The sequence below is a fragment of the Protomyctophum bolini genome (assembly GCF_963924005.1).
Source record: "Protomyctophum bolini genome assembly, chromosome: 2".
Taxonomy (NCBI): domain Eukaryota; kingdom Metazoa; phylum Chordata; class Actinopteri; order Myctophiformes; family Myctophidae; genus Protomyctophum; species Protomyctophum bolini.
The window spans coordinates 29,269,508-29,289,035 of NC_137863.1; the positions used below are offsets into that span (position 1 = coordinate 29,269,508).

The 19,528-nt window shown below is 41.2% G+C and overlaps 2 protein-coding genes across 2 annotated transcripts in view; both read left to right on the plus strand.

Moving 5' to 3' along the window:
* LOC308333784 (uncharacterized protein) overlaps window positions 1-10,034 on the plus strand; it is a gene marked incomplete at both ends in the record, with an annotated part of 25,065 nt that extends 15,031 nt beyond the window's left edge. Inside the window, 11 exons of the mRNA XM_080790264.1 lie at window positions 2,912-3,001; window positions 3,453-3,593; window positions 4,475-4,619; window positions 4,899-5,041; window positions 5,203-5,287; window positions 5,701-5,914; window positions 6,130-6,320; window positions 6,436-6,580; window positions 7,105-7,232; window positions 7,611-7,846; window positions 9,938-10,034. Of these exons, the coding sequence (XP_080646390.1) occupies window positions 2,912-3,001; window positions 3,453-3,593; window positions 4,475-4,619; window positions 4,899-5,041; window positions 5,203-5,287; window positions 5,701-5,914; window positions 6,130-6,320; window positions 6,436-6,580; window positions 7,105-7,232; window positions 7,611-7,846; window positions 9,938-10,034 (1,615 nt within the window). The remainder of the gene's footprint in view (window positions 1-2,911; window positions 3,002-3,452; window positions 3,594-4,474; window positions 4,620-4,898; window positions 5,042-5,202; window positions 5,288-5,700; window positions 5,915-6,129; window positions 6,321-6,435; window positions 6,581-7,104; window positions 7,233-7,610; window positions 7,847-9,937) is intronic.
* fkbp5 (FKBP prolyl isomerase 5) overlaps window positions 1-19,138 on the plus strand; it is a 26,672-nt gene extending 7,534 nt beyond the window's left edge. Inside the window, exons 2-11 of the mRNA XM_080776948.1 lie at window positions 11,456-11,597; window positions 11,731-11,875; window positions 12,098-12,240; window positions 12,799-12,913; window positions 13,693-13,849; window positions 16,009-16,099; window positions 16,275-16,358; window positions 16,466-16,651; window positions 17,818-18,057; window positions 18,713-19,138. Coding sequence (XP_080633074.1) covers window positions 11,493-11,597; window positions 11,731-11,875; window positions 12,098-12,240; window positions 12,799-12,913; window positions 13,693-13,849; window positions 16,009-16,099; window positions 16,275-16,358; window positions 16,466-16,651; window positions 17,818-18,057; window positions 18,713-18,811 — 1,365 coding nt within the window. The 5' untranslated portion in view covers window positions 11,456-11,492 and the 3' untranslated portion in view covers window positions 18,812-19,138. The remainder of the gene's footprint in view (window positions 1-11,455; window positions 11,598-11,730; window positions 11,876-12,097; window positions 12,241-12,798; window positions 12,914-13,692; window positions 13,850-16,008; window positions 16,100-16,274; window positions 16,359-16,465; window positions 16,652-17,817; window positions 18,058-18,712) is intronic.
* The last annotated feature ends 390 nt before the right edge of the window (window positions 19,139-19,528 follow it).

The following is a 19,528-nucleotide window of genomic DNA, read 5'->3' on the forward strand; positions in this document are numbered from 1 at the left end:
GACCGACGCCATTGGATTCGGCATGCTCTAAATATGAAAAATACGTCTAGTGTCCGAAGAATCACATTAAAAAACATGTTTTAAAGGTCTGTTTTGTGTCACAGTGAAGACACAAAACTCCCCTGGAGAGGAGAGGAGAGGAGAGAAAAGGAGAGGAGAGCAGTCCAACACATTTATAGCCTGTTTAAAAAATACAATACACAACGTCTTTCTTGATAGAAGTGTTATCAAATGATTTACAATAATTTAGCTTGTGTCCATGCTCCATACAAAATATACAAAAGAACATTATAAGTTCAAGTAAGTGTTTGCCTTGAGCTAGACTTGAACCTGCTACCAGATGCAGCATTAAATTCAGGGGTAAGCACACAGACCACTAGAATACCTTAGAGATATGTACTGGTACTACTAGACACTGTTACTATCTAACGAGACCAGAAAAAAGAAAGAATGATATTAGGGACTGATCGTTATTTATCAAAGGTTGGTATGGTGCAAAAAAGGGGGGGGTCATTAAACTATTTTTTTAGCCTGAGGGGGGGATATGTTTATTTTTATTTTGGCTTGGGGGAGGTTGTACAACTTTATTTTGCTGAATTTTGTATTTAAAAAATGTTTTGATTATTTTGTTTTTCATAGTGTTTCACTCATATATATCTATATAAAGTTTACCCTGTGTGGCGAGTGTACTTGGTATCTTCCATGTGTGCGCAACTGCGTATGCAAATAGAACAGATCTACAAGCTAACAACGTGTTGCTTGGTGACACGTTGTTAGCTTGTAGATCTGATTCTGTTCTACCAGCAAAGGTCCCTCCCCCGGCCGCTGATGTAGTTTACGTCTGACGTGTACCCACTTCAAAACAGCGCGGGACAGATTGATTCTGCGTTCATAACATTTCCAGTAGAAAAAGCGAAAAATGTTTCAAGCTATGAACCGCGATGTTTGAATTGTGGGCCAGCAGCAGCAGGCCGCTGAAAAGAGCGAGTGTTGTCGGTCAGAGAGGAGGAAGGCGAGGAGCAGGCTGACAGCACCGCTGCTATGGTTGCGGTGGTGGTGTGAGGTGTCTCGGTGAAACCCAGCGCCGCATCAGCGCAGCATGATAATAACAACAATACTAATAATGTTGGGGCTGAGGTCGTGGATGATGTTACGATATAAACTTCTCACAAGTTACTGTTTGTGACTGAAATTGATTGTGAACGAACATAGAAAGTAGCAAAACATCACAGGAACACCTTGAGGCCTTTATGTTGATGGGCATGGAACATTTTGATGGAAGAGACTACCGTCTTTGGACAACGCATCGTCAACATGGTGGCAACCGTGGCATGCAGGCGAGACAGATTCTCATTCAGAATACGGTAGGGCTGGTCTAAAAGCATGCAGCTATCATATCATGTGCATCTTTGCGCACTCGCATTGCAATGGTGGATTGTTGGTGTGTGCGTCACAGTAGCCAGGGCTGCCATGTCTCACCCTTTGAGTGTGACAGTCACACAATTTAACCCTTTACCACGCACCACGCCAGTGACGCCACACATGCCATTTGATTTCACACGCATTATAAATAAATAAAATCTCTGCGGCTCCGCCGCGTAATAACGCGCGCTCATGTGTGCGTCCTCACAAACGGAAAAATAGCCGATCTGCATGCAGCGCTGATATATGGGGTAAACAGTGGACCAAATCCTCAGCACGGTCCCTGACTGTGTGACGCATGGAAATGAGCCACAAGTTTAGTAGCCTACTTGTGTTTTGTCCGCGGTGCCATGTACTTTTGTCTGCGTATGTGGTTGTAATAGATTAAAGAAAGAGTTATACTATTTGGTGGTGCCTGGCTGGCTAAATGAGCCGAGCAGGCAGTTGAACGTTGATGTTGCGCAAATTGTGCTTTTCTCTGTGGAGTATGACGCTGTAGTATAACTAGTATTATGGTATGCGACTGCGTGACATATTTATTTAGCATTCATTCATTTTCATCATCCTGGGCTTGGGCACAGAGGCGAGGGGTGCCCACTGCCTTGGCAGCTTGGCTAGAATGACTTTACGCACGAGGCTCACCTTAAAAATAGCCAATCTAAGCTCATACATTTGCGTCGCGTCATCAGTGTGTTGTTGTGAGCTTGTAGGTCTGCGTATGCTATTTTCGAAGCTGCCAGATTCATATTTAAATCTTTAGCTGGAAGAATGCAATGGCATATCATCAGTGTTGAGTGTTGACCATAATGTAATGACGGATATGGAACCAAATGAACCCCAGACGGCCGCCGCCTAATAAACGATCAGCGTTTACTTTATGCTGCTATACTGTTGGTGTGAATATAAAATAAATATGGTCTATGGTGTTGGGGGGGGGGGGGGGAGGTCATATATATTCTTCCAGTCCCTGAGGGGGGGTCCCGAAAAAATATTTGGAGGCTGGGGGGGGGATGAGGTAAAATAAAAAAATGAAATCACATCTGCACCACCCCCCCCTGGTGGATAAATAACGATCAGTCCCTTATACACACGCACGCACACGCACGCACGCACACACACACACACACACGCACACACGCACACACGCACACACACACACACACACACACACACACACGATGGGAGACATTTTCGCGCGCGCATTGGGATTTTCTGTTTATTAGATCTAAAAGCCTTTCTTCAATATAGCTGTTGTCTGAGGAGGCAATATAACTCTGTTTTGTACTTTCTACGTCACTTCCCAGCACCCGCGCGGCGCGCGCACACAACACACACACACACTTTCGTATTTCACTCGGACCGGATGAGCTGCAAACGCTCCACCCACCCTCCTTCTCGCGCCAGCTTAGAGTATAAGCGCGCCAGACTCCGCGCCAGTTACAAACCTACTAAACTAGTAGAAAAAACACATCTCCCCATTCTCCCGCAGGCTGACCACTGACCAGCAACAGTTACAGCAACGTTTTGTTTTAATATTTTTCTACCTGCAGCAGAAAGGAGCTTCAAGCGTCCATTCAAGGTAAACGTTTGTTTGTATAACGTTATGCATGTTTTAGTCCGCGGAGCTGAACAATAACAACAGAAAGTGCATGGCCGACCAGACCATATACTGTAGCTACACAGCTAGCGAATTAGCTGGCTACAAGGCCTACTGTTATTCAATGCTAAGTTTGTTTCAGTATGGTTGATTGATATTTTTATCGTATAGTGTATTAAGTATTAATACAGTATTAAGTAACACGGTGAAAGAACAGTTTGTCTCCGTCACTGCTGTTACATATGTACTGTAGACTGTAGTTTGCTGGCTACTAGATGTTGTGACTAGGTATTTGTGTCCCAAGCTAGTAAATAAACGGTCAGCAGTTTGCTTAAAATATGAACCATGTTATTTATATTTTCCACCAGCTGTGATGTAAAAGCCATGCTGATGGCAATCTTAGTTTTAAACATTGCTTTCTGTTTTATTTCAGGTCGTTCTTAATGGACATCTTTGTGGTAGACACACTAACCGAGTGGCAACTCCCAGAGCTTATTGACAATTTTAATGGTGAGCACTTTTTCTACTTTGACCATGCCATCCAAAACGTGTCCATGCTTAAGCATTTTGTTTAGTATAGCGTTTATCTGTATTGACTCATTCTTAAAAAGGATATGCCACACATCACCTTTGAATCATTTGCAGTCAGAGTTAAACCATGCACAGCATCCATAAAGAAATTGGGCCTCTTCTTACTTATCAATGATGCCAATTAATGCTCTGTTTCATTTGGTGTAGTACAGTGGTTCTCAAACTTTTTAATTGCAATGACCTCCATAACTCTGAGTGTGTACACATGGAACCAAATGGTCCCATGTGTAAACCTGTAAGGGGCCATTTAAGGCAGTGGTTCCCAACCTTTTTATCCTGTGAACAAAAAAAATAGATCTACAAGCTCACAACATATCGCTTTGCACCATGTTGTGAGCTGGTAAATTGGCTATTTTCACTACTACTACTTGAACATTTGTTCTAATATATGAAATTTCTTAATTATTTCTGTTCATTCATGAAGAAATGTAGAAACAAAAAACAAAGGGACCCATGAAAATGCATGTTTGTGAATCAGTGATTTAACCCGTTCAGTATGGGAACCTCTTTTGCTGATTCAAGCATTGTTACACTTTCATGCTACGAGCTTGCAACATATTTAAATGATGATAATTCTGGGGCTCCTTGATATGAAATAGTTTGAGAACCACTGACAGAAACTTTTTTTTCTTTTAGAAAACTGTCATGATTTAGAAGACATTTTGTAGAATCTGTTCTCAGTACTAAATGGGTTAAGGGACCCCCTCAAGGAACTATGAGGGTCCTTGGACCCCACTATGAGACCCACTTGTTTAGCATAGTGGTGTCACATGCACAATATCAGCACCCTGAATAGAAAGCGTTGGGAATTGTATTTCTGTAAAAAATCTAAGATGTCTATTGTCTGTGTTTTATGTCTTCCAGCTCAAGACCAGAAATCCATGATGCCCCCATAGAGGAATCAGGAGCAGCATATGGATCTATGAGCCATGGCATCCCTAACATATCCCCCATGGTTGAACCGAGAGCAGCAGAACCGATGTTGGTTCTACAACCGGCTCCAGCTTTTGTAAGTTATTTTTTTTTATCCTAAGCAATCCTTAAACCAGCTCATGTTTCTGGAGAAATGGAAGTCTAGGAGCACTTGGATCCAGTACACATTTTAGGACTTCAATATTATTTAAACTACATGGTCTATATTCTTGTCAGTACTTGTTCCTTTTTATTTTGCTACGGATATGTTTTTGGATACTAAATGTTCACCTTTGATTTGTGTGCGGAATCTGTATGCCAGAGTTAAATTGGTTAATGGTAATGCATCCTTAACAGCTATTGTCATTTTTCTCAGAACATCCGAGAAATTCTTTCTGCCGTCCCCAGTGGCCTGGACCTTTTGAAGATCCTTGAAAAAAATGAAGCTATCTGCATAAAAGAGCGCATTACCCTAGTCCAAATATTGGTGTCATTCCTGAGGGAAAGGTTCGGAGAGAAGTAAGTCTAGAGTTGATCAGGACAGATTTAAACTAGTGTTTTGTGTTCATGGAGTGAGTGAGTGTGTCTGAAATTGTAAAATGTAGGAATTGCACTGTAGGAATTGCACTCTTTCACCTGGTTGTTTATTTACTGAACTTTGCTTCATTCTATCTTTACAGGCCGGCCAAGGAAATTAAAGAGGCCATGGCTCAATCCTTGGTGCAGACCTTCCCAGTACTGAAAGATGAATCAGCCACTGGCTATGTGAGTTTTCTTCCCCTGGCCTTGTTGTTTATATTTATACTTTTGAATAAGTGGTCATACTTCACACGTCAGCATGCAGAACACCTGGTGTTACCTGAGTGGTAACTCAGTAACCTATCATTGTAGTCATGCATGTTGAATATATCTAGCTGGATTAATTTGGTGATAATTATGTCAACTCAATTGGCCTCTCTGAAAAAAAGCACTCATCATTTAACAGCTTCTCCCTCTATATGTGTCTTCATGTGTGTTTTCATATTTTTACTAAACCTTTAGCCACTACACTCAAAAGGTTTTTCCCCTGTAGATGACCATGTTACCTAAAGCCTTTATCACACACTGTACAAGTAAAGGGTTGAAACATAACATTGCAAAGGTTGACACAGAGTTCTATCTTGTCTTATCGTTTCCAGGAATTATGGTGGGTCAAAAGCCGGAAGGGACAAACCAAAGATGGTAAAACGTGCTACTTTCCAGCTACTGGATTCATTGAGGAAAGGGTTCATAATTCTCGAAATAGGAAACGGCCTCAGTCCAGTCAGCACAGTTCTGGGTCCAGTGGGCAAAGTCCTGGGTCCAGTCAGCAAATGCCGGAAGCCAATGAGCGACACAGGGCAGAAATACCAGGTAATACAATTGGGTTGGTTGAAATTTGTCTTCCTGCTATTCTATTAAGACATTTAGATTGTGTCAAAGGTCATGTCTCACCGAGACAGGATATGACACAAATTTTGACCTAATGGTCAAGATTCAACTGTCTGTTAATACAATAGTAAAAGCTCATTATTAAACTGTGCAAACTTGTCATAAAGGAAGAACAATGTTTTGTATCTTTTCTATAGAATCGACCACACCAGACGGAGCGTCAAATGGGAAAAGAGAATGGCTTAAGCACAACTTGGAGCCCTTCGCCCAGGTCCAGAAGTATATGAAGGACACCGTTCTCTGCAGAGCCAGATGGATACGGGAGAATGCATCCAAGGATATCAAAGAGATCCTAGCAGAGTACCCTCGTCTCACCAATCCAGGCATGGTATGGATAAACCATGCCTACTACATATTCTCATTGAATTGCATACCTCTGTTATTGAAATGGCAGCTGTTGCATTGAATATCTTTTTAAAAGATTTGTCCTGTTTATTTTTAAGATATCACAGGACTTCTTGGAGCTTTATGGCGAGGCTGCACCAAAGTTGTTTGAGACATGGGTGACCGAATATGCAGAGAAAGTCCTGCACCTGGCCAAACGAGATGGAAAACTCCCCTCATTTCCTGTCGATGAGATGTCACTGGGTATGTTGTTCCGTTTCATAGCAAGGATCCTGTGATTCCTTTACTTTTGATTTAGAACATGGAAAATAGATTTTCTCCAACCGTGCTCAAATGTGTTATGAGCTTGTTAGTCTCACATAGCCATCTCTGAATGCCTTGAGTCTGGAACTACACCTCCTTAAATACAAGTAATCTGTTATTTATATATATATTATAAATATATATTTTAAAATGGCTTTAGAGCTTATTTCTTATTTCCATTTCTACTAAACAGAAGGCTATATATGCTTAGGTGATTTCTTAAGAAAACTTTTACGGGACTGTAAAGTCGAAACTTACAATACATGTAAGTGGGGAAGAGTCTCGCTTTATCGCTTACTCCTGTATGACTGAAGCGTTTGAAAATTGTGAGAGGCAACAGTCTGGCCATGTGAGACTGAGCTTGTGGATCTGCAGTTATAGCTTTTGCCAAGTTCAGTTGATTTGTGATAATAGTCTAGTATGTCCATGTATTAAAATTGTATTTGACACTTGTTTATCTACAGATGCCAAAGGGGAACTTGCCCTCAGGCTGCTGCCCCGGTTGTTACCACAGACTGTCTATAGATCCAACAAAAAGTCTGTCCGGCACTCCGCTGAAGAGTCCCGCTTGGCCTTTATCGATCTCAAGCCAGTAAGTACAATTGCATTGATTCTGGGTGGGAACCCCTTTTGGTGTTAGCATTATGTTATGCTTTAGCTATTGAAAAATAGCAGATCTACAAGCTCATAGCGTGCCACCGAGTGGCGCGCTACGAGCTTGTAGGTCTGCTATTTTTGAAAAATCGAAGAACCACTGACATAGAATCATAGCTTTTTCAGAAAACTGTCAGGATGTAGAAGACTTTTTTTTTAATCTGATCTCAGGTCAGAATGGGTTTAACTAGATTTAATTTGACTTCCTTGTAGTTGATATAAATATTATAACCCAAACTGGTATTTTGATATCTTGCTTATGATTTGCTTTCAACTAAACATTCACTTTTATTTTTCTTTCTTTGTGCCTGTCTAGGTTGGGACAAATATGGTGGAGTACCTCCTGCAGACTGAGGGAAGGCCCCCATCTGTCCTTGTGCTGGGGGAACCGCAACGATGTGCCTCCCAGGCCTTTGTGATTATGGCAGGTCAGGCATTCTCTGAAAACACACTGCTTGGGGCTGTTGATGTGTGCTTCAAGGCATTTTACGTATTTGACTTTGACTACCCCAAGCAGTGTACCCATCCATGGCAGTTTCTCCAGCGGGTAGTGTACAACTTACCGGGAAAAGAGTCAAATCAAGTTGCATTCTTGAGGAAAGCAAGTCAATACCAGACTTTAAAATGGACAGTGTTTTCGTGTCCACAACATCGGCGGGTTAATTTTTTTAACATTATTACTGCTTTAAAAATATCATACTTAATGTTTAGCTTCTGGTTCTTATCCGTGGTCTGTATCTTTTAACTTTTCTTAAATGAAAAACACTGTTAATGCACATATCTTTGTATACAAGAACGTAAAACTTGTTACAGCTCAGTTCACATGCACTGTGCAAAGTTACTGTCTGCGTGAGTTTTAGCCAATGTTTGGCATCTGACCAGGTCTCTACCTCATTCATCTCATTGATGAATCTATTTGATATATTAATACTGTGCTATGGTGTGTGTGCTTTTGTTTTTCCTAGTATTAAACACATCTGCAATTTGTCATTTTAACCCATGTAGATCTGAGTGAAATAGTTTGTGAACCACTGACATGTGGTTTTTTTTAGAGAACTGTCCGGATTTGGAAGACATTTTGTAGATTCTGGACTCTGGTCTAAATGGGTTAAGTAGTGTGATTCATATTTTAGTTTTTTGTTAAAACAGTCTGGCGGTGGAAGTCTAGTAAAAGTGCAATATTTGGAGAGATGTATTGTATACATACTCAAGTAAATTACAAATTCCTTAATTGTACTTGCATGTCTCATATTTGTGACTTTTGGCCGATGTTTGGCATCTTTTTCTTTAATAAATATTTGTCATAAAGGAAGAACAATGTTTTGTATGTTTTCTATATATCTGTTCAATATAAATGCATTAATTATACATTTTTATTGCATTAAAGGACAATTTCACCACTTAATGCAAAAAATTATATAAACTTGGGTGAACCCAAGATTATGGATCAAATCAACTGGCATTTGGGTTATTTTGACCCTCAATTATGGGTTATTTATATAACTTTGGTTAACCCAAGATTATGGGTCAAATCAACTGGCATTTGGGTTATTTTAACCCTCAATTATGGGTTATTTATATAACTTTGGTTAACCCAAGATTATGGGTCAAATCAACTGGCATTTGGGTTAATTTGACCCTCAAAATGGGTTAATTATATAACTTGGGTTAACCCAAGATTATGGGTCAAATCAACTGGCATCTGGGTTAATTTGACCCTCAAAATGGGTTATTAATATTACCCAATATATTGGGTCGAATTGAATAACCCGTCTTTGTGGGTCAAAATGACCCAAGTACCAGTTAGTCCCTTTTTGACCCACAAATTGGTTGAAAAATGACACAAGTTGGGTCGTTTTTGACCTGTGGTTTTTCTGTGTGCAGAATTTTGATAGTGCGTATCGTTGGTTAGGCCATAATCGGCTTCCGAATTTAGTGGGATGGGCCTATATTTCACAAAAAACGCCACAAATCACGAACGGAATGTCCAGTCCATCCCAAATTTTAATCACCTGTTGCGGGTGGATTAATCAACCCAGAGCCAAAAGCAACTCCATTTTCATCCATAGGGGGCGCCGTAAATGCAAAACATTTAACCGTTTGTTGCAGAAAAATGATTTTTGGGGGGATAAAACTTACACATGATCACAGGGGTGACGTGCCATTGTAACTGGCTAGCCAAATTTGTGAGAGGGGCCAATATAAGTGATTGCGGCAACCACACTGCAATTTTTTAAAATGTGCGACTTTTCTAGTTACTGATGTCTTTCCCACAGATCGAAATAAAGATGATACTTTAGTCACTGTTATTACTTCCTACTAAACAGGAGCAATAACATGACACACTGAGTGGAAGAACAAATTAAATACACTCTACAACCAAATATGCGCATAATCCTGTTTAGGGACATCTGTTTAGGTTTAGGCATGTCAGAGACAACAAGACATGACATCAAACATAAAGTGCCCTTGTACACTGTTGGTAAGCATTTAAAACAGATTGAATGTGTGATCTGTCTGAAAACAGTTACTTAACCTATTAAATCCTCTGTACTACAATCATACAAATATACAGTATGCATCTGACCTATGTTGGCTCTGTACCCCCCTCTACATCAGTCTTCTTCTTACGTATATCATCAGATGGCCAACTCAGTGTCATACAACCACGCCCTCATCTCCGGTCCTAAGTCGAAAAGGCCAGCTTCTGAGGGTGATCTGTATAGGGGGCAGTCAGTGATTATGTGTTCGGCAGTCTGTTCAGGCTCACCACACTCGCATTCCGCACTGATAGCTCCCACTTCTTCATAGATGACTTAAAGCGTCCAATGCCAGAGCGCAGAAGGTTCAGCGAGGTCCCTAGATGGTGTGGCATGTCTTCTCCTTTAACACCACCTGCTGGGTCCCAGTTGTATCGTTGGATGCGGGAGGGTCCAACCGTCTCCCACGACTGTTTCCAGGATGCTGCTAGCCAGGCATCTCTGGACAAGTCCTCAGGAATAGACTGTAGCATCTCTTGTGCTGCCTTGTTGTAGGGATTGCGAAACTTGAGCCTGCCTGGTGGTGCCGGTGCTGTTGTGGTTTTGTGCAGGATGTGCCAGTCGTACTTCTGGGCTTTTCTTGCCAGGGCGGGGGTAGCCGCATCCCGTCGGAGACTGGCTGGGGTGATTCCAGCTAGGACTGGCAGGGTCCAGACAACCAGTTACTATCTGGAGGGAGCTGTTAATGACAGTAACTACCTTGTGCACATGTGGACTTCTGCTTTGGGCAGGGGCACAGTATTCTGCTACGGGTAGGACCCGTGGATATGCGTAGGGTCTGGGGTTGATACACCCCAAGTCGAATCCACCAGGCGGCGAGACTCTTGCTGTTGTCTTGGCCTTCACTTCATCCAGGTGTTGCTTGTAGGACAGTGTCCGGTCCAAGCATATGCCAAGGTACTTTGGGACTTGCTGGAAGTTGGAACTCCAGGCGGTTGTTGCCAACATTCACGTCCAGTTCCCTTCTAGCTTCCCGGTTGTTGAGATAGCAAGCAGACACTGTTTTCAGTATTTGCCCATGTTGAGCTGAAGGTGCCACTTCTGGAGGTAGTCTGTCAGGATGCTCATGTCTCGGTTGAGGCCATCTTCCATCGCCTCCCATGTTTTTGCGTTGAAGCATGATGGCCAAGTTGTCCACATAGCCGTACTTGGTTGATGTTGTATCCGGCAGGTCCTGAATGTAGATGTTAAACAACATTTGTGAGAAGACGGAGCCTTGTGGGGCACCATTCTTCAATCTTCTGAGTCTACTGGTCTGGCCGTCGCTGGTCTGTATGATGAAACTACGGTCATCTCCATGATGAACCTCACCATGTGCCAGTCTAACATCAGTCTGATGTTTCGTCATCACCCCTACAAAATAATGGGCACTTCAGAGAGACTACCTAAATAGAATACTGGCACACTCGTCTTCTTCACAGTCAAACAGGTTTGACTCTAAGGAAGACGCAAATGCATTCTTTTTGCAGGGGTGACTGACGTTTTGTTACTGCAAAATAATGAATATGTGCAAACCACTCGAGTGCTTCGGTATTTTATTTGGTAGTCTCTCCTGAAGTGCCCACTGCCCAGGTATTTTTCTTTCTTAAATACCAACTTGAGTATTTTTCTGTGTTTGCAGATTGCACAGTAGTAGTGTGTGATGCCCAGATGCGGACATGACCACTGATAAAGACTTGTCTATGGATGGCCATGCAGCTGTAGCTGTGTTTTCTGCAAAAGGCGTGGACATAACACCTAATAAAGACCAAGGCGTATTCAAGGTATGTATTCACATATCAGAAAGCAATTTCTATAGGAAGGGAATATATGCAGTACTATATTGTGTGTATATTGCACATGCTAACACACACACACACACACACACACACACACACGTCGTCTCTGACTCTGCAGGTTGTGAAACGTCAGGGTTTGGATGGAGACAGACCTATGATCGGGGACAGGGTGACTGTCCACTACACTGGCAAGCTGCTCAATGGGAAGAAGTTTGACTCCAGTCTAGATCGCAAAGAGCCTTTTTGCTTCAACTTGGGAAAAGGTGGGTATCTGTTTCTACAACTCATCCTGTGCCACTGATACATTTGATATATTTTCATTTCTTGAACTTTAATTGCTGAAGAATTGCTAAAGAGTTGTTCCATTGTTATCTGAGCACCATGTCACTGAAGATGTACTGTATATCTATGTATCTATGGTCAATAATACCCACACCCATAACAATCCCTCCAACCATTGAATATCTCTTTTTCATTTTTCACAGGACAAGTCATCAAGGCCTGGGATATGAGTGTGATGTCTATGCAGAGGGGAGAGGTCTGCATGCTACTCTGTAAACCTGAATATGCCTATGGGGCAGCTGGGAACCCCCCCAAAATCCCCCCTAACTCTTCACTACTGTTTGAGGTGGGTATATCATGATGCTGCTGTGTTTTGGGTGAGAATGACATGCATGTCTCTCCCCTTCTCTCTCCCCCTCTTTCCTGTCTATCTTCACTTGATACTATCAATAAAGGCAGAAAAGCCAAAAACAAATCTTAAAAAAAAGATTCTCTTTTTTTAAAAGATTTGTTTTGACATACCTTTTATGTACACTACTAACTAGGACTAATGCACATAATTACTGTACGATTTATTGTTGCTATTATGCTATCTTTCTAGCACACAGCCAACTCAACTGACTGGCTGAGTAAACAGGCACTAGTTTCTGTCAGGAAATTGACAATTGCAATTGAAAAGTTGTTCGAATTATTAAACAGTTTTAATTAAAATGTGTCTATGATTGCCATATTTCCAACTGTTCTAGAAAAGCAATAAGCCACGTGAGGTCTCAGTTTACCTCTGTTGTATAATGTCTGACAGCAGGGGCGCTGATTTGTGATTTTGCCGGTGGGTGCTCAACCGAACCATTCCGTATGAATGAAGGCGTGTTCGCTAAATGTGAGCATGCATCCTTATCTTCAGGTGGAGCTGCTCAATTTCGAAGGAGAGTTGCTTACAGATGATGGCGGCATCATGAGAAGAATCAAGGTCAGAGGGGATGGTTATTCCAACCCCAATGATGGAGCAACTGTTGAGGGTAACTTCCTCCTTTCCTTATGTTTCTGTGGTTTATTACTGTCTGCCAATGTAATTAATTACTAGAATCTCGCACTCGTGTCTAACACCAGGTGGTCCGAGTTGTTGTTGTTGTTTCTCCGTGAATATTGTGTGTCCGAGTGAGAGACACACACAAACCGTACATTTTGAACGAATTAAGGCAGACAGCGATGTGTGTTTGGCCACAGACCGTGTTGTTCTGCGTTGTTTTTTCTCCGTGAATAAGAGAGAGAAAGAGAGATAATCCAAGTGCGTCCGTGGTGGTGTTGTTTCATCGTAGTTGTGGGAAAGCCGTGTGGTGGCCACTGACCGTCTTTTGTCCGTGCTGGGTACCTTTCACTTGTTCGACGCGATACAGAAAAGGGCTTTTTACTTTCACTTTCAACACAGAGTGACAGATTGCTGCTTGTAGGAAAGCCTGATTGGCCAGTAGTCGCACACCCACACACCCACCCAGCTGCGTAGAGGTAACGTCAGTGACGTATCACGGGCAGAAAGCACAGGCATAAATGGCACTTTCGCACATACGTCATGGCCTATGACTTTGCTATCTGAACTGGTGCACAAAGTTGTGCACTCCATGGGCACAACATCGTGGGTGTGGAATTCTCTCAAATGTAATAATAGATTGTGAGAAATAACTGAAATGATGAAGTATTTGACATTTTGTGAAAATCTGCCCAAAATAGGGATGCCAGGGTTTTTGTGGTTAACTTATGTTCAGTTTTGAAGTTCTATATTGTTCTATGCATATTTCAGTGCACCTGGAGGGCCGCTGTGGGGATCGTTTGTTTGACTCCAGGGATGTCCGTTTCATCGTTGGTGAGGGAGAGGATAAGGGGATTCCTCTGGGAGTTGATCGGGCCATGGAGAAGATGCAGAAAGGAGAGTGCTGCATAATTTACTTAAAATCCAAGTAAGTGTTTTTGCCAATCCTTATGCCAACTCACGGACTACCCCTGTCCTCGATATCCCACGCTGTAGGGGATATGGACTACCCCTGTCCTCGATATCCCACGCTGTAGGGGATATCACGGACAGGGACTACCCCCGTCCTCGATATCCCCTACACTGTAGGCAGTGCAGAAACCCGTCCACCAGTGACATCATCGATGGGGAATCCAAACTAATAGAAACTGCAGGCTTTCTAGTCCTGAAAAGTTGCAATGCGAAAATGGAAGCCATCGTTCTCACGATAATAAATACTTTTTTGTATCTTGTTTAAAAAGATTCTGCCTAACAATGATGTCACTGGTGCTGCAAATGAATATTCCATATTCGAAGAAATATTTGAATATAAAATAGAATAGAATAATCGACTTTTTGAAATGAAGAACAAAAGAAATATCAATAAAGTGGATGGGTTTCTGAACTGCCCACAGCTCTCCTATGAGACACAGACTGAGTAGAATTATTTTTGGCATTTTATCATGTTTATTAATGAGGACCTATTATATGAAGATAGGTTGAAAAGTGGTGAAGTGGTCCTTTAATAATAGAATGAATTAATACAATTTTATGAATTCTAATTCCAATTATGCAGCTACTGTATAAACACATCCATGTTGTAGACAGTAACCCAGATGGATCTTCATATAGTCAAGCAGAAGGCTGTTGGCAGTTGGTGAAAACATTTGTGGGCCAAATGGTGACTTCCACACAATGGAGCCCTGAGGGTTCATTTAACTCTGATGTACAAATGGAACCAGTTGGCCCATAGGTGTCCATTTGTACATTCTTGGGAGTTAAATTAACACTCAGGATTTACTGTGCATAGGCCAATTTGGCAACTGTTGTTGACGACTACATGGAGTGCAGCAAAAATTATAAAATAAAGGGGAAAAAGCCCCTAAAAGACCATGCTGCTTCTTACACTCACTGACTGGATGAAAGTGGTTTGAACCGACATTGCCATCCTTAGAGCTCTGCGGTCTCAGTAGTGGGGCTAAAATTAAAACAAACAAAAAAACATTAGGGCTGTATGAAATGTATTTAGATTGTATTGATAGAGCATTGTTCCCCAAACAGTGGGTCAAGACACATATTTGGGTCGCAGCCAAATGTTATGGGTCGCGACTCGCGAGTAAATATCCCCTTTATTTTTTCCGTTTCCTACATAACAAAAGTTTAAACAAAAAATCGATTAAAAAAAAAATCCATAAATGTGCTTTATAAATAAAACTTGAGAATTTCGGGGTAAGCTATATATCGCATTTTCACTCAACGAGATAGAATAAAGGTCAAGGGGTCCCCAAAATCAGTAGGGTTCTTTTTTTAACCACAGGGTGGTACTATAGGAAAGGTCATGCGGTTACTCAAATGGTTAAGGTTTATCCCAGGGGGACAGTGAAGCCAGTAAGTGTCTGAAGCCAGTAGGAAATCCTGACTTCCTGAAAGTTCATATAATGGCCTGTTGTTTGGGCCCAAAAAACCACATAGAGGTCCATGTATTTGGGCCCAACTTCACCTAGAGTCCTAGACTGTATTACCTTAATAAACATTGTCATGAATACTTTCTGCTTCCAGTCACTAGTTTAAAGTCTCATTTCTCATGTTATATTATTTTAGGAAAATTATGGTCCCATTTATAATTTTTTTTTTTACCATAAAGTCGATTATGTTCTGAGTGGCGTGGCTACCTTTACAGTCTATGATCGGGATCCACCCCCCGCTCGAGTCAAAATAAAAACAAACGAAGAAGAAGGAGGGAAGTCCCGCCTTGCTGTCTGGGCCGGCCAATGGCCAGCTGGGCCCAAACGGATCTAGAAAGATGGCGATTTATAATTCAAGGACTGACAGGCTTCATCTTACGTCCATATCAGACCCGGATACGGACAAACGCTTTGTCCATATTTTTTTTACAGTCTATGGTTCATCCTCAAATTCAAAATGTATGTCCAGTTCCTGCCATTCAATTTTGAGATATCTTGTGGTATCTCAAAATTGAGAGTGCACAGTAAATTGCATGCCTGACCGAGGGACCAGCTGATCCATCCTCAGAAAAAACTAAACATTACTTTTTATGTTTTGGTGATTCTTGATATCTGTTTGAAAATGCTCATGCTGTTTTTGTAGGTATGGCTTTGGAAAAGAGGGCAAACCAGAGTACAAGATTGGACCAAACACAGAGCTTGTATATGAAGTCACCCTTAAAGATTTTCAGAAGGTGAGTTTCACCTCAGTTTAGAAATATACAACCCAAATAAAAGATTACTAAGGCTGTTGATAAGCAGCTCAGATGAAATATAGGGGGGGAAAATTAAGTTTCCATGTGTCAGCCTTTCTGAAAATGAAGAAACATCAGTTCAAATCTTATGACACTAACTGAATCTTTCCTTAAGGCCAAAGAATCCTGGGAAATGGAATTGAATGAAAAGCTGGATTTGTCTGCTAGAGTTAAGCACAAAGGGAATCAATATTTCAAGGTACATTTGAGTTGACCCTTTTCTATTCGCATCCTCTTATCATGTTAAGATAATGAAAACAAGTAGCTGTTAATTAAAGCATGCAATCGTTATTGTTTTCCTTCTAGGCAGGACAGTTCTTTCAGGCAGTCATCCAGTACCAACGAATTGTTTCCTGGCTGGAGATGGAGTGTGGTGCTGGGATGGAGCAGCAGAAAAGGATCCAAGAATTACTTCTGATGTCCCAGCTCAATCTAGCTCTGTGTTTCTTGCGACTAAAGGAACTTTCACATGTAGTAGAGAACTGCAACAAGGTTAGTAGCACACACACATGAGTACACTTACTGTGTATGTGTGATTGTGTGAAAGATACTAAATCTGTAGGCACATAAAGATTTCTAATTCCATGTTTCCACGTTGAGTCAAATGATATTCTGCACCTGCATACTTTTCATAGTGATTGTAGCTGCCCCTCGATTGATGAAAGAATGACAAGTTTGGGTGGTCTCGACAGGTGTGTTTATTGTTCCAACACCGTGAAAAGGACATAGAATAAATACAGTTACAATCGAATAATCTCATAGTTTCACTACTAAAATCTGTGCATTAAACTTGTCACTTCAGCAGTACAATCAACAATAAAAATGGTTAATTTATGGTCAATTATAAATACAGTGATACAAAACTCAAGTCATTTCAATTATAAGACAAGGAAAATGCACAATAACCAAAAGTACCACAACCAAACGAAAACCAAACAAATACAATCATGAATGATACTACAAATGGAAACTAGACAAATAAATAATCATGTATACCTCACTCCGCGTATCGAGGGTGCTAAAGGGCTGCATAACCAACTTGAACCTCAGGGCACATCAACAGTCACCGATGTTCACATTTACATATAGGACAGGTACTGTAGACAATAGACAACTTCAGTCACTAAAAGTTCACTACAACTGCAAATGTCACAGGCTTCAACACTGCTTAATCAATAAGAGTACAAACATAATAAGAGTCACATAAACAGTCAAACATTTCATACCGTGTGGTCTGGTGCAAACACACACACTGGTGCTCTCTCCCTCTGCTCACTCTGGAGTCTGGCTGTGTGAAATGAGTCTATTGGTCTGAGGTGAGTGAAGCTAACAGGCTTCAGCTATATATGGATAGGTAACAGGAGGTGTCAAAGTAAAAGTATGCCAAATTACAGGAAATATCCAAACAAACAACAAAATAGGACAAACAATAAATAAAGAATAAACAGACTTCAAACTAAAGAAATTATTGCAGAACCAACTGTCACTGGCAGTTACAGTGATGTTCTAAGATTCATCCTGGTTATTATTCTGCAAATAATAGTGTACTGATTACCAGTGCAATACAGACTGTATGTACATGTTGTATTTGTTCCATTTCTCTGGATGAGTGCATCTGCAACCAGTTACAATGTGTGTACTGTATGTCTGTCTGTCAGGTGATTGAGCTTGATGGGAAGAATGAGAAGGCTTTGTATCGGCGAGGAGAAGCCCATCTCCTTCGAAATGAGTTTAGCCTTGCCATGGCGGACTTTAGGCATGTGCTGCAAGTCAACTCCTCAAACCGAGCAGCCCGTGCTCAGATCTCCATATGCCAGCTCAAAATGAGGGAGCATCATGAACGAGACAAAAGGATCTATGCCAACATGTTCCAGAAATTTGCGGAACATGATGCAAAGGTCTGTAAATTGTGTTGCTTCAACGAACCACTTGAGCCTTATACTTTGTCTTGCATCGCTGAGAAAATCAGTGATCTACAAGCTCACAACATGGTACGGTGCAGTGCGTTATGAGTTTGTAGATCAGCTATTTTCGCAATGTGAGAATATTCTTTGAGGTTTCGTCCATAATGGCATGCCTAAAATACGGATGCCAGGTTGAAAGTTGATTAATGTGTAAAAACATGGAATGTTTCTCAACAGTTATGTGGAAAACTAATTGTGTGATTTCATATTGATCCTATGCATTCGTCATTTGTCTTGTGATCACCATCTTTATTATTATTATTGCACATTACTGTGTTAAAACTGTGTGAATATTCATGATAGAACTCCCTCTCATGTCATGGGTTTTAGATCAACTTGTTGTGATGTCATACTGCCACCTAATGGCCATTGTGTTTATGGCGTCATGCTGGCGTCATCCCTTTAACTTGCATTATACATATGAAATTATGGCTCTATTAAAAATATATAGGTAAACACCAGTCATACATTTGTAATGGTTTAATCTATGGAAAGACATTTAGTAAATGTTTCCATAGCGATGGTTCACAGTCTATTTCCGAACATTGCATTTCTAAAGTTTGTATTTCATCTCATGGTTGCTATCCAGGTTGGGAAGATGAAGAGGAGAAGGGATGAGAGTTTGAAGAGCAACATGAACGGTGAAGTGGGAATTAAACGACGACGGCGGAGTCAGGATTGTCCCTGATGAAAATTACATCTGAAAGGCGGGAAAGGAAGGCAGGCCTCCCTTTGCTTCCAAAACAGACCCCAGGGGTCGAGGCAGGAATGGAGTTGTACAAACCCCACGCACTTATCCAAACCTCATTAGCCCCCCAAGTACTGTTTCTGGAAAATAAACAGCATGTGAGCAAGGACGATTGCAAGCCAAAAAGCATCGCTTCTGTCACATGGACTGTGCATCAGCCACACAATGCACCTTCAAATACAGCCAGTGCTGCAGCCTGTATTCTGTTCTTTGTAAAACAGAATGAATCCCAGTGTGATGCGTGATTAAATTATGATAGTTCTGTGATCAGTTTTGGCCACTTCTTTTTGGAAAGATGTCATTACTTCATTTTAGTTCAAAATGAGTGTAATTGGATTTCCAATGTCCTTAGGCTTCTATTCAGAGTGGAACACAGGTAAGCCAGGACAGATGGTATTCAGTTCCAAAAGTGCACATGTTGGTACTGAGACCTCAGAGTTGTCTTTGCTGTAACTTTTTTTAATTATTATTTTTTATCCAGACTTGAAATTTAACGTATTTTCATAATGTGCAGTGCAATATCTACTATGGATAAAAGGTGGAATAACTCTTGTGAACCTAGTGGTATTTTGAAGAAAACCCAATAAGAAATCAACTTGTACGTGTGTCAATAAACCAAGACAACTTGACCATAACTAATTTGAATCATTAAATACA